At 44.1% G+C, this 14,208-nt stretch overlaps 2 protein-coding genes across 9 annotated transcripts in view; one reads left to right on the plus strand and one right to left on the minus strand.

Annotated features, from left to right (window-relative positions):
* LOC118309224 (T-complex protein 11-like protein 1) lies at positions 1–9,558 on the plus strand. The gene is made up of 10 exons (XM_035631095.2): positions 1–158; positions 1,053–1,139; positions 1,247–1,376; positions 1,507–1,627; positions 2,521–2,741; positions 3,711–3,847; positions 5,292–5,473; positions 6,393–6,574; positions 7,037–7,209; positions 8,031–9,558. The coding sequence occupies exons 2-10, from the start codon at positions 1,061–1,063 to the stop codon at positions 8,270–8,272; spliced, it is 1,467 nt and encodes a 488-aa protein (XP_035486988.2). The 5' UTR covers positions 1–158; positions 1,053–1,060; the 3' UTR covers positions 8,273–9,558.
* A 604-nt stretch (positions 9,559–10,162) lies between these two features.
* anks1ab (ankyrin repeat and sterile alpha motif domain containing 1Ab) overlaps positions 10,163–14,208 on the minus strand; it is a 39,558-nt gene continuing 35,512 nt past the window's right edge. For 6 of the 8 annotated variants that reach the window (XM_047332603.1, XM_047332609.1, XM_047332605.1 and 3 more), the window contains one exon: positions 10,163–10,824. In XM_047332603.1, coding sequence (XP_047188559.1) covers positions 10,761–10,824 — 64 coding nt within the window. In that variant the 3' untranslated portion in view covers positions 10,163–10,760. Of the gene's footprint in view, positions 12,966–14,208 lie in introns of all 8 variants that reach the window. The other 2 variants (XM_047332604.1, XM_047332608.1) reach the window with 1 other exon arrangement.

The following is a 14,208-nucleotide window of genomic DNA, read 5'->3' on the forward strand; positions in this document are numbered from 1 at the left end:
TTAAACTTCACCTTTCGTGTTCGTGGATTTGAAACGGTTTTGTTTTTCAACCGAACAGCGACACGTTACCGACGTTTCATATTCATGAAAGGTCAACAGACTTTAATGTTTCACCTTACGACGTGTCAGTAAATTCACCTAGACGAGAACAACTGCAGGTGAGTTCTCTTCTAAACAAGTGTCAGACTTTTCATTACAGTGAAAAGTTGTATGATTCTTTTCTGCTGTATGTTCTGTTTGTGTGCTTTTGTTTTTATTTCAGGCGGAAGTATTCGCATAATGTACTTTAAGTACCAGTACCTGTCACAATACTTTACTATAATATAATCCTGCACATAATATGTTTTTACTTGAAATAAAATATTAAGAAAATTCTCGATTGAATAATATCGATTAATCGTTTAGTCTATAAAACAGAGTAGAGAAGAAAAATGCATGATCACGAGACTCATCCAAAGATTCCCACTTTACTTTTTTACATTATGTAAATATAAACAAACAATCTTGGTAATTTTTCTGTATAATATTTGGTTGTATATCATTAGATTATTATTTGTCATGCACTAATGTAGTTGGTTGAGGTTAAGCTAAAGTTTCAAACTATATTATTTTTACTTTAATTATTTTCTCAATCGACCCATTTGTTGTCCGCTTTGTAAAATGTGAGAAAATGCTTTTAAAAATTCACATCACAACATAAAACTTGAATGTCTCATTTTGTCCCACTGACAGTAAACGCCTCAAAAGTTGTTCGCTTTCAAAGAAACTTGTAACCAAGAAAATAAGCATGTTTGCCACTTTTGAAAAAGATGAAACCATAAAGTTATTGGCATTTTTGATTGATAATAGATTAATCGTTTAAAAAACGTAGCAATTCATTTTCTATCAGTCAACAAATTGAAGTTAACTGGTCGCTGCAGCTCTATATGCAGAAATAATGTTATTGCCCACACCCTTTAAAAAAATAAAAAGATTTACCAGATTTGTTTTTTAATTTAATGATATTCAAATTTTATATAATTTATCATTGCTTTATTTTTTTATTTTTACAGTTGCTGAAATGCCTGATCAAGGAGACAAGGCGGCCGACGGTTTCCCCGCTGACCTTCCCTGTCTGGAAAAACTAGACTCCCCTACAGGTATGGAGCTTCATCATTATCACAGTTATTGTTTTTTAGTAATTGAATCATTACCACCGCGGCAGTTTTTAATTATCTCTGGGCGTGTGTCCCGTGTGTGGAGTCAGGGAGCCCGCCCACCGCCTCGTTATCCAGCCTGATGGAGCTTGAGAACTGTGTTTCCAACCTGAGCCTCGCTCATGAGGTCGTCATGAACGGAGACTTCTGCTTCAGACCCCAGAGGCCTCCCGCAGACAGGCAAGGGACATCACTCCACCGCAGACACACTTGACCTTGGTTTTGTACTGTTTTCCAAAACTAATTGGGAGTTTACATCCTTCCCTCTCTCTCTCTCTCTCTCTCTCTCTCTCTCTCTCTCTGTCTGCAGCCTGGAGGGCAGAGTGACGGAGATCGTCCACCGGGCGTTCTGGGACGTCCTCCGGGAGCAGCTGAGCAGTGATCCTCCAAACTACACTCACGCTGTCATTCTGCTGCGGGAGGTCAAGACTGTGAGTCACCATATCTGCAGGTCTTAAAAAAAGACCGTTTCAGCATGTTGTAGACGATAAACTTTTATTTTTTGGGATGTCATTGTGGCCCATTCATGTATAAACTGCACGTGAGATTGTTGCAATAATGGATTGTCCATGCAAGAGGCTGCATTTTTTTGAAGAGTTATTCTTTTTCCTAGACTTGGGCGGGTGTCAATTCCAGCAAAAAAAAGCAATCTTTTTTTCGTTGTTGTTGTTGATGGATTTATCTATTTCCTAACACCATGTACTACATTTTGTGATATATAGCATTCATATAATCTGTAAAACCTTATCATCACTACTTGGCTTTCCACCGTTATTTTGACTATGATGATTTATTGAATTTTAATTTAAGTGGTAAAGTAACAGAACAAATAAAAAAGGTTACATCTACAGATTGCTTATTTTCCAACCAACAGCTCTAAACATAACAATATGCAAGGGAAAAAGTTTGACTAAACTTTTACTCAAAATTATCAACTAATCGATAATTTGTCAACTCCTTTCATCGTCAATAATGACCAATCTTTACATTAAATGTCACATTGCTTATTTTACATGATCATTGTAAAATATGATATTTGAGCACTTCAGTTAAATATACTTGACTTTTTGCCAAGGAAACAGCTTGTTGTTTATTTCACCTGTTGAATTTTTAGCACAGACGGTCCAGTTTTATTTCAACAGCTGCCATGAAATTGACGCCTTAAACTCTTTTTAATGTGCAGGTTCTGATATAATTCTGGGTTATATTATTAGGACAAAACCCCAAGGACACATGCTCACAATACGACTTAAACCCTTGAAGGACAAACTGACATTTTCTGTGTGTAAACAACACCTGATGCGGTGTCTGTGTTTCCCATCAGAGACTCCAGTCCCTGCTGCTGCCTCAGCACGTCCGGCTGCGCTCTCAGCTGGACGAGGTCCTGGACATGGAGCTCATCCGGCAGGAGGTCGCTCACGGAGTCCTGGACCTCCACAGGCTGTCGGGGTACGTCATCGACACCATGGCGTCTCTGTGCGCGCCGGTGCGTGACCCGGAGGTCCGAGCGCTGAGGGACCTCCGGGACCCGGTGGAGCTGCTGAGGTGAGACGCAGATTGATACGTCCGTGTCTGATGATCAGTAAACCGTGTAGGTTATTTGACCCATATCATACTTCAGTCGTGTAATAATCCTGTTGCGTGTCAGCTCATCTTCTCATGCATCTACCTTATAATCATACTAAAAAACGAATGTGGTCGTTCTTTTGCTTTTTGTGGCTCTTCACTCAGGCACAGCCTCCTACAAATCCTTTAAAAAGCATTTATTTCTAAAAGAAAAATGCTTTCTTTTGGCTTTTACTTTATGTCAATAGCGTATACTTTGTTCGACATGCACTTATTTCTGCATTGGTCTTCTCTAGCTGTTTTCAGACACGAACTCCAGAAAATGTCCGAAAAATGGGGACCAGACCTATGTAGTTACTCTACGTAGTTAGTCAATACGTTAAGTAAAATTTAATTAATAATGTAATGCTTTTAATAATAATAATAATACATTTCATTTATAGAGCACTTTTCATTTTGATTCAGATGTGCTGATAATATACAATCTGATTATTTAAACGTCTTACCCTTCATAAGTGCAACACAGACAGTCCATTGACTCCATTCTGCTGCTGCTCCCCTCCGGGAACTATTCAGAGGCTCCATGATCCGCCATTGCTGGAGAAAAAAAACTGGTCCATTGGAGTGAACGGATTTGTTGCTACTCTCTCTCTGTCGAGGGCTCTGAGCAGGAGGCATGAAAATTACTATAATTCGGCTGCGGAAAGCAGTGTTCAATACGGCCACGCGCTCTCACTGTGAGCATCGACATTCTGCCGAAATTTTTACTCGGCGGCAGGAAAAGTTGCAGAAAATGTCTGGAGCAACATTTGCAGACAATTGCGTTCTCACATACAGACCCCTCTCTCCCTCTTTTTTTGGTTTTTGCTTGTTTTTAGTGCTACATAAATTAAGTTTGCTCGCAGTTGTATTTTATAGCCCCCCCCCCCCCCCCCGGTCTTCCCTCAGGGACATCTTCCGCGTCTTGGGGCTGATGCAGGCCGACATGGTCAGCTTCACCGTCCGGAGCCTGAGGCCTCAGCTGCTGCAGCAGGCGGCGCAGTACGAACGGGCCAAGTTCCAGCAGATCCTGGACAAGCAGCCCTGTGAGTGTGAATGGCGTCGCCTCAGTGGGTTTTACATTTTCTAACACTGCCGCTCAACACGGCGTGAGTGACGGATGGTGAAGGTGACTTTTGTGAGAGAGTGTAGGATTTATGATCATCGGGTCATTTCAGTTTTCAATTAAAAAACATAAATAAAAAAGAGTTGACCCCCGTGTCGCTCTACAGCACCGTCCTGCCATCGTCCAGCGCCTCGTACATCGGCCGAGGAGCCTGGACAGCCGGCCAGCGATGAACAGTTCTGGCTCAGAACATGATTCTGTGCAAGAACAGCTGACTCATCACGATCACTGGCAAAGTGACAAGGGGCCCGGAATGCTGACGAAGTCATGTTCGCAGGGCTGATAAATATCCTTCACGGACACTTACAAAGTCACGTGCTCCCGACTCCCGTCCTCCAAAACACATTTTGTGAGCAAATTAATTAATAAGTAGAAGAGTGTGTGTGTCGGGGCGGGGGGGGCATTAAGCGATCATTTTTTTATCATCAAGTATTTTCTTGATACTCGATCACTCCTCTGGTCTTTAAAATGTCAGACGATAATGACAAACACTCCCAGAGCCGGAGGCGAAGTCTTCAAACTGCAGCAACCAACAGTCCTTAACTCAAAGAAATTCGATTTGTCGAAAAAGGCCTAAACAGTTTTCGGTTGGTATATTTTCTTTGGTTCGACTAATTTAGGGCTGCATCTGACGTTTATTTTCATAATCGATTAATCTGCCAATTATTTTTTCTGGATTTAATCGGTTAGTCGCTCGGTCCATAAAATGTGATAAAATGAGGAAAAATGTTGAACGTGTTTCCCAAAACTCCAAGACAATGTATTTTTTTTTGTCCAAACACCAAAAAGATATTCAGTTTACTGTCAAAGAGAAGCAAAGAAACCAGAAAATATTCACATTTATGAAGCTAAAATCAGAGCATTTTGCCTTTTTTTTCTTCATAAACTAATTAATCGATTATCAACATAGTTGGCGATTAATTATGTAATCGATTAACTCTTGCAGCTCTAGACAAATTTATTAATTAACTACTCATTTCAGCTCCAAAGCAGAACAGTATGATATGAGTTTCTTTAGTAACAGCAATATTTTTTATTTAATTTGTAGCGGTGTCACTTTTTTTTTTTCAAACGGCAGTTTCTCTAGAAAATCTTAGAAGAGAAAAACTTGCTGCAGATAGCCTCAATCAAGCGAACTCAGTTTAACTGGTTAACAGACACTTTAAACCCACAACTCACTGTTTTACATCGACTGCACGTCTGCGTCACTCAAACACAAACAAGCCAGAGCATCTTCTTCTTTTTCCTCTTTCAGCAGAATGACAATGGCGTGAGCCAGACTCAGAAATCGTGTTCATCGTATGAGTTTGTATTTACCAGTTGCATGTCTCTGTTATTTTTCCATAATTTCTTTTTTGGTTCAGCTTCTCTGGACAACACCACCGTTTGGCTCCAGGCAGCAGCGTCAGAAGAGGCGTCGGCCGGCAGAGCTCAGTCCGTTTCTCCCGGTCCCGACGGCCGCTGTCCCGTCAGCGTCGCCGCCGTCCTCAACCGGGCCTACATGCGCCTGCTGCGCTGGGACCCGCGGGACCAGACATATCCCGAGGTATCAGCTCTGCAAATAATTACACGACACTGCGCCTTTTTTTATGTGAGCGATATGTTTTGGATTATCAGGGATCCTGATCCGACTCTCAGCCTGCTTTGAAAATCAAACGCCCGTTCTTCAACACCGCGCGTCAAATGTGCTCATTTGAACTGATTTTAAACTCCTGCTAAAATTTAAAAATTCGATTTTTTTTCTCATCGATAGCCGATGGCTGTTAATCGACCGTCGACTGACAAGAATGAAACGTACTGTTTAGAAAGTGTCTGTTACACTTTATTTTTTAATTTTTTATAAAAATGGCTCAGTAGTCCGCTAAAAAAAAATCCATACAATTTTTGCTGTCCTCTGCAGACAGGCCGGCCTCGACATACCACCTGCCCTGTCTTGATGATCAATGTGCAATCACAATAATCAACCCTGTTCAGAAATAGCAATATTTCCTGCTGGGGGGAGAGAAAAAAAATCCACAGAGATGGTGCCGACCCAGGAAGGTAGAGATGTGGCCAGCTGAGGGGAACTCATAACCAGCCCCCAGCAAATAAAATGAATAAATATATATACTTCAGTCAGTTAATGGTTGATTATGAATCCATAATAAAAAAAAGACATGATTTGACCTACAGTCGACTAAAAGCTCACAAATTTAAATATTAAAATGCAAGTCTAATGTTTCAACCATTTATCCTTTTTTTTTTTTTAAGCTCTTTAACCATTTGTCCTTTAGGCATTTCAAAATTTCAACCATTTATCTATTTACTGTACTTTATTGGATGAATAAATTGAGTTCAGCTTTTCGTAACCAAAACCCACATTGCTGTCATCTCGACATACCGTAGCTGTTGGTTTTTCTTTTGGCGAGGCTCATTTGTGCCGGTGATTTTTAACCGCATGACATGCGACCCTGACCTCCACGCAGACCGTGCTGATGGACCGCGCCCGTCTGGACGCTGTGGGCCGGCGGCTGCGGACGCTGGTCCTGGAGGCGTCGGTGCTGCTGCTGACCAACGCTCAGTGCGGGGACGCCGTTTTCTCCCTGCAGGGGTTTGTAGGTAAACTCAGGCAGGCCGCCGCTGCCCTGCTGGAGGGCGGTCACATCAGGTAAGAGGAGGAGGAGGAGGAGGAGGAGGAGGAGGGAGAGGTGATTCATGCACTGGCTTGTCAAGGGGGACAGGTACTGTATGAGAAGGGAAACCGACGGAGGCGACAGGAGGCAAGAAGCCTGTCAGAGCGGATCCAGCTAACCTCATTCTTTCTGTTCGAGAGAAGTCCACTCATGATCGGCGGATAAATGTGGAACGGCGGCTAAATGTGGAACGGCCGCTTGTGATCACACTCTCGCCCGAGCTGCGATGAAATGTATCACAGGCCACATCTTCCCTAATCACTTTTATTAAGAAGTGATTTGATTTAGTCCAAAACCTCTTGAGAGAATTGTTTGTTATTAAAAAGCCTCATTTATTAAACTGTACGAGTCCCAGGAGTCTTTGCTTAACGTGGCTTATAAATCGCGGGCGTCCTAATATTCTTCTAACGCCGCCCGTGTGCTCTGTGGTGCTGTAGGGACGCTGACCTGGAGGGGGCGCTGTTGGGGCTCGGGGAGACGGTCCTGCGGCAGGTGAGCGACGCCGTGAGCAGCCGGGGGGGAGCGGCGCTGCCTCAGGAGAGCCAGAATCTGCTGAGAGGACAAATATCTGACCTGCGGAAACACGACAACCCCGTCCGCACAGTCATAGGTGAGGACACGAGCGCACGCGCGGGCCAAGGTGGATGATGGACCATCCAGTATTTATTGCTTGGTTGTTATTTTTCCACTTCATTTAAAGAGTAGTTAAGGAAAACCTTCCATTTTTTTTGACGAAAACTACAGGAAAGTAAAATTTAGTCTGTAAAAATCTGCTCAACAGGAGAAACACAACTTGTGTTTATTTTCATTATTCATAGTCTAACTAATGATGAATTATTTGGTCTTTAAAAGTTTTCCAGAGATGATTGTGGCATCCTCACATTGCTTCTACCACCGTCAGTCCAAAACCAAAAGATATATTTATTTTCCCATCATACATTACTGAGAAAAAGGCTGCAAATCTTCACATCTGCAGAACTGGAACGTGGGGATGTTGAGCATTTCTGCTTGAGAAAAAAAGGCTGGAATTGTTGAACTTGTTGCAGAATATTATTATTATTCGTAAGTTGATTAACTGTTGTAGTTCTTAAGGAGGGAGGGGAAACATGTACACAGCATGTTCACAGAAGTTTTCAAGTAGTGTTTGTGTGATCCCGTACGTTTGTGACACAACTTCTGGTCGGTGGTCGTCGTGCTTTCAATTCTTCTAAGATGTGGTGGAGAAAATTCTGACATTTCAGGTTGATTAAAAAAAAAATCTGTGCATCTTCACTCACCGACTGACTTTCATTCGACAGAAGAAACATTTATTACTATGTCATTTCCTGTCTCTGTCCACATGAATGTTTTGAAGTTGAACGTGTGCTGCTGCAGACACCTGACTCTCTCTCTCTCTCTCTCTCTCTCTCTCTCTCGGTGTGGATCAAACAGGAGAAAGGGCACAGGGCTTCCTCCTGGCCGTGCTGCAGGCCGGCCCCGCCAAGGGGAGTCTGCTGGAGCCGCCCGCCGCCCTGAGGCTGGTGAGCGCCGATCTCGCCGACCTGGGGACGACGTTCGGGCGAATCGTCCACTTCAACCGGACAGTCTTCGGCCCCTTCTGCGCGCCGATCCTCAGGAAGCTGCTGTTCCCACCGGGAGAGGCCGAGGCCGAGGCCGGGGAGGACTCGCGCTAGGCGCGACCCCGACGACCTGCGGTGACCTGTACATAAGCCTCCACGTGGCGTCGAACACGTGGCTTCAGTGTAAATAAATACAGTGAGTGAAAGTGTTAAAAGAAGGCAGATAAAGAACCTTCTAGTTTGTTTTGTAGGAGAAATTTGTTTTTATATTATGTTGTGTTAAAAAGCATAAGTCATGTACAGAATAATTATTATAACTATGCATTTTAACAGCATTAAGAAGCGCATTGTGTGAAAAAGGAAAGACGGGAGTAACAAATGGTTTGTTGATGAGAAACAGATTTAGTCTTTAGACTTATTGGGCCTCATGCAAGAAAAGCTCGTACAAACAGATTTGTTCCCAAATCTCAGAACTTTCAGAGCATTCGTACAATTTTCTCGTATTTTGAGTTTTCTTTCAGGTACGAACAGAATTTACGACTGATCCAGACCCGTCGTAGGAGCCACGTGTTAGTTAGTCTGCTGTTAATCAAACCAAGTTTTTACACGTATGGATCATTTTTTCGTCACTTTGAAGCAATTATACATTTATAAGTTAAGTTTACCTCTGCAATTCGTATTTTAATATAATTCTACATTTATTTATTTACCTTCTAAAACGTTTTTGCGCAGTGGTTAGGGGAGCGCCCATCTTTGGCAGTTGGCATTCATGTTGCGATATATGGTATTTTAGGGACGCTGATATGCTAATTTGTTATCCTCGTGCAAGTGCTTGCTCAAATACGCAGCATTCATCATGTTTACGCACATAATTAACACACTTTTCTGAAGGTTGTAGCGTTATAAGAACGCCTGGCCTGTTCGCACAAACTCACTGTACGAAAAATGTAAAAGAAATTAGGATGACAATATGAAAATGCTCTTGCAATGAGGCCCACTGTGTCTTAAATGATCCGTTGCCTGGAAAACGTTGTTGTTGGGTTTGTCAGGATTCACGGTCACCACCACGCTCAGGAACGGCAAAGCACCAAAGATAACATGCTCATAGTTTGTGAATAATACTGAAGACGTTTTACTTAAATATATTCATGTTGACAGATGTGAAACTTACCAAAGACGGTTTGCACTTTTTCTTCTTTTCTGATCCCTGATCAGATGGGTAGTTTTCCCCCCCGACACTAGTTGGTATTATTGAGGGATGGGACATTAAACTGTTGCTCATTTGTTTATGAATTGCATGATATGTTGCCAAGTAACCGAATGAGTCTGTAATCGATTTGCTGTGGTTTAGTAAGAGACTCCATTTTTTTTTTTCTTTTTCAATTAAATTTTTAATCACACCCTTTAGATGGCAAATTTTTCATAAGGTTTGAATAATGGACCCACAGTCTGTGGTTGGGTTGGGGTTTGGAAGATAACTGCCTGGCAGTATTTAAAAAAAATAACGATATTAATTTTTAAAAAAAGTTGTCTTTGCGTATTGCGTAATGCTCAACTCTGTTACTCGTTCAGTTAGGCAGAAATCCACATTTTGTACAGTGCAGGAAAAGTACCAATGCAGTATTGTTTATACGCCTATAATAACTCTACCAGTACCATTAGTATAAATATAGTGTACATGGTATAAAATATCACACAAATTATACAAGGACATTTGTCATTTCCTCCTGACAATTGTTGTTGTAATTGTGGAAATTGTTTTGAAAATCTTATCTCTCTATTTTAATTTTTAAATCCGAAAGAGTTAGAGGAGTTTGGGAGGATTCTGAAACTAACATTGCGACACATTGCACACCTCACTAATCTCTCCTGTCGGTCGGGGGAAACGCTCGTACAAAGTTGTAATAACTGTCACTTTAAAGGTTTAAACTGTAATGTTTCTTTTTTTTTTTATCTGTTATTACTCAACCATAAAAACACAAAAAATCAACGCTGACAACAGACTTGAAGGGGGATTCTTTTGTCATTGTATTATTTAATTTCATTACTATAATATTGCTTTGAAATTTGAGACAGTATCACATTTTTTTCATCGACAAACCAAACTCTGTCCGCAAACATGGGCAAAGCATTGTATGCTGGTACAGTTTTTTCTTCTTCTTCTTTTTTTTTACATTTCAGTCAACCCTCTGTCAATAATCCCCCGCTGTTACTTTTCTCCAGTAGACCTGAATCAATAGAAATGCTCATCAACGGTCTACATCGTTAATGGTCTACAGTGCTCTAAACATTACAGTACCTACATGACGAGGTCAGAGGGGTCACACGGAGGACAGGAAGTAGACCTCGACCTCTCCGGCTGACCTTTGTCTCAAGGGACGGGGAGTGAAACGCCTGGTCCTGGCGTGGGACAGCAGGCTACCTGTCGTTCGTGTGTTGGGATTCGTATCGTGGGCGGGAGGGGGGGGGGGCAGGGGGATACACAGTGAGGTCTAAATGTCCCTGCCCTGCATCGTTGCGTAAAGGCTTACCTCTCGTTTTCTCTCTGTCTCTCTCTCTCTCTCTGTGTCTCTTTCCACTAACTCAGTACACGCAAACACACTCACACCGGGCCGCTCCCCTTCAACTCACAGCTTGGTATCCGGAAACTTGAACGCTGGGGTGAGCTACACAGGGAGAACACCAAATGTTAAAAAAAGGAGACCGGTAACATGCACAGCCCAATATCATGCCACCAAAACTTGCTTCAAATAGCCGCTGCTCATTAAAGTGTAATGCCTCTTTCTAGTTTTCTTTTTCTTTTTTTTCACATTGTGCATCCATGACTAGAGCAGGTTGCCTCGGTGACACACACAGAATGGAAGAACACACACGTTGACAAGAATTTGAGGAGTGATGACGATGGAGACGTGGGTTGGTGACATGGGAGGGAGGGGTGGGGTGGGGTGGAGGATGAGTCGCCGCGTGTGCGTTTTGTGCGTGACGGAAGAGAGGGGAACATAAAAAGCAGATGAGCGAGGGGAGACGGGACACTGCTGCGGGTACACACAAACGACGGCCCAGGCCGAGGGCATCGCAGGGCGCGACGGCACGCGGCGAACAGAGGAAACAACACTGCCGTCATGCATCGTCAGTGGAAGCCAACAGTCAACAGTCGGAACAGGGCCGACCGCGGCCGTCCCAACGGTCCCTCTCCAGGCAAACACTCGTCTTCTGGAGAGGAGGGAAGGGAACGAGAAAAAAGAGACCCGGCGTCTCCCGCGGCCGACACACAGAGCGGGGACAGTGGCCAGGTGACGGAACAGTAACGGTCCAAACTCCCACGAGGACGGACGGACAGAAACCAGGCACGCGGAGGCAGCACAGCAGCTCGGGCACACAGCACACAACAAGGGGGGTGGGTGTGGGGGGACGGGGGGGACGGGACGGGGACGGGACGGGACGACTCCACAACGAGCATTTTCTAAGTCACAGTGCAGGAGGAGAGAATTCTTCCAAGATGAAGGAGAAGAAAGAAGATTGCGTCACGTTCTCAGCGTAACAAAGCCATTGGCACTGACGCGGCGCCAGAGCGGCGTTTACACGCGGGCCCCCTTCTCAATGTGGTGGAATTCAAACCTGCTGTTTCGCCGCCGCCGCCGCTACATTTGTGGGGCGACATCCTTTTTTTTTTTTTTTTGTCGTTGTTGCGTGTACTGTACCTGATTCTCTGAATTCTCGGCGCGAAAACGGCGTCGGATGGGACGCCCAGCCCGCGTAATCACGACAGCAAGATGATGCTGTGTCGGGAAATGTGCTCGGGGGGCTCATTGATGCACACGAGTGAAATTGAATTGGGATGTTGTTGTTTTCGTTTACATCCCCAACATCACGAGATGCAGAAAAACAACGTCAGTACACTCGTGTGTGTGTGTGTGTGTGTGTGTATTCTGTCCTTTTCTTTTGGGACACAGGTCGTATTGATGTCAGGATCCTTCCATGATCCCCTTTCGCAATCACTCCAGTCCCATTTGGGTCAGCCCCCCCGGTCGTCTATCAAAAAGTATCACAAAATGCACTGATTTCCTATTTGCATCGTAAGAAGAACAGAAGAAAAAAAAGAGGAAGGTATTAAAAGGGAAAGTGCCATGTTCTTTTTTCTTTTTCTTTTTCTTTCTTACACAGTGTTTGAATTGACAAGGAGGTGATGCTGGGATTTCTTCTCGCAGTCTCTCGGTGCAACCGTGGACGCCGAGAGGCACCGGGGCCAAGACTCATCCGGACCAAACTGTGCCCTCAGAAAGGACGACGTCAGTCCAGAACACCAGGGAATCAGAAGTGATGTCCTTTTTGTTTTGTTTTCAGTCCTGTAGAAGCATGTGGGGAGGGGGGGGGCGGGGGCGTGCAATTGTTGGGAGGAGGTCGAGGGGCAGGCGGTGGTGTTGGGGGCTTTAGTTGATTATAGATAATCCGAAATGAAGTAAGGCTGTTGTCCTCGGTAAAGTGTAGGAAAGTTGTCCTCCTGTGTGTGTGTGTGTGTCTGTGTGTGTGTGTGTGTGTGTGTGTACGAGGCTCCAGTAGTTCTTGGTCCGTTTGAGTTCAGACATCAGATCCGTGACCCGTCCTCCGCGTTGTTGTCATGAGTATTGTACAAATGTGTAGAAAAAGAAAGTTTGCTGCAAGTGGCTTTTTTTTTTTTTTTTTTACCTTTCACTGATTGTTCTAATTCTTATTTTTATTTTTATTTTTTTTCGGTCCGCCTGGCATTTATCCCATGCTAGCAAAGCAGCGTCCTCACAGTGGTAGATGCCTGGTGAGACAGGACAGGCTACAGATGGAGAAAGGAAGAAAAATAAAATAAAAAAATCATGTCTCGAGGCAAAACAACCAAATATAATCAAGTAAGTCAGTAAATTAAAAACGAAAAAGTGATACTGGGGAGAAAAAAAACAACTAACTATAAAACTAATCGTACTATTATTCGACACATTCGGACATGTGGACAACCGTCAATAAATCGTCGGTTTGGGAAAAATCAAACGGGGCCCGTTGACGGAAAACGTTCCCACATTTTGAGGAAAATGCCCGATTTGCTTTCTTGCTGAGATTTAGAGGAAACGATTGACGACGTACGAAAGTACCGCTGTCCAGCGGAGAAACCCCTCCCAACCCAGAGCTCTCTCTCCCCCTGCTCAGCAGTGAAACGCTTCAAACGGTCGACAGCTCCAGTGACCTTGGACTCGCGCCAGACAATGAACTCGCGCTCTGAACAGCTCACAAAGGACGATCGTGACGGGAGCCACCAAAGACCATCTGTCACGCGGAAAATTATGAAAGGACTCCGCAGCGGCCTTCAGTCGCCCACCGGAGTCGGGGCGTGTTCCTGAACTGTCCCGGAGGGGCCGTACGTGAGATGCGTGACTGTCTCTCTAAGTGTTGGTCCGGACATTTTCTGTGACTTTTCCGAACGTCCACGCGAACCCAGGTGAGAATACAGCAGGAAAAACGTCCAGAAGGTTCGCCGCGGGCGAGCTGCCCCTCACCTGAAAGCTTCCTGCTATTGTGAATGTGCCTGACTCAGGAGTTCATGTCGGAAAACAGCTCAAGTCTCCCTGAATCTTCTCTTTCTATTAGTACAAAAGTATCGTCCAACCCATCCCGCTTTACTCCTCCACCTGTTTTCCTTCAGTTCGCTCTCCCCACACTGCTGCCAAGGTAATAGGTTTTCCCACTCCCAGTCCGTACGTCCAACAAGTCCATAACCCTTTCTGTGAGCTGTGCGGACTCGATATTCTCATTAGATCTCTGCAAGAGAGCAAGGAAGCTGCATTCGAAGTCGTTGGCCCCGTTTGCTGTGACACAAAACTGAAAACAAGCTAAACGAATTCATTGAATGCTATGAAGTTAATATTTCTGTAAACACTCCGTAGGAGCCGCCATGCAGAGCAAATGATTATCATGCTTGTTTTGCCTGTTGCAAATTGATGGTAGAAAAAAGGACGGCCTGTAGGAGGAAGAGATATAAAGACGCAACCTCTGGGAGGTATCTGGGGTGTTGGAGGCAGATGCAA

This window comes from Scophthalmus maximus, chromosome 6, assembly GCF_022379125.1.
Source record: "Scophthalmus maximus strain ysfricsl-2021 chromosome 6, ASM2237912v1, whole genome shotgun sequence".
NCBI classification, from domain to species: Eukaryota; Metazoa; Chordata; class Actinopteri; order Pleuronectiformes; family Scophthalmidae; genus Scophthalmus; species Scophthalmus maximus.

What these genes read in the sequence shown, in the direction of transcription:
- LOC118309224 (XM_035631095.2), top strand. Translation starts at nt 1,061, where the DNA reads ATGCCTGATCAAGGAGACAAGGCGGCCGACGGTTTCCCCGCTGACCTT. An exon ending in TGCTGCGGGAGGTCAAGACT is followed by an intron (nt 1,628 to 2,520) that starts GTGAGTCACCAT and finishes GTTTCCCATCAG; the next exon opens with AGACTCCAGTCCCTGCTGCT. An exon ending in CCCCGTCCGCACAGTCATAG is followed by an intron (nt 7,210 to 8,030) that starts GTGAGGACACGA and finishes TGGATCAAACAG; the next exon opens with GAGAAAGGGCACAGGGCTTC.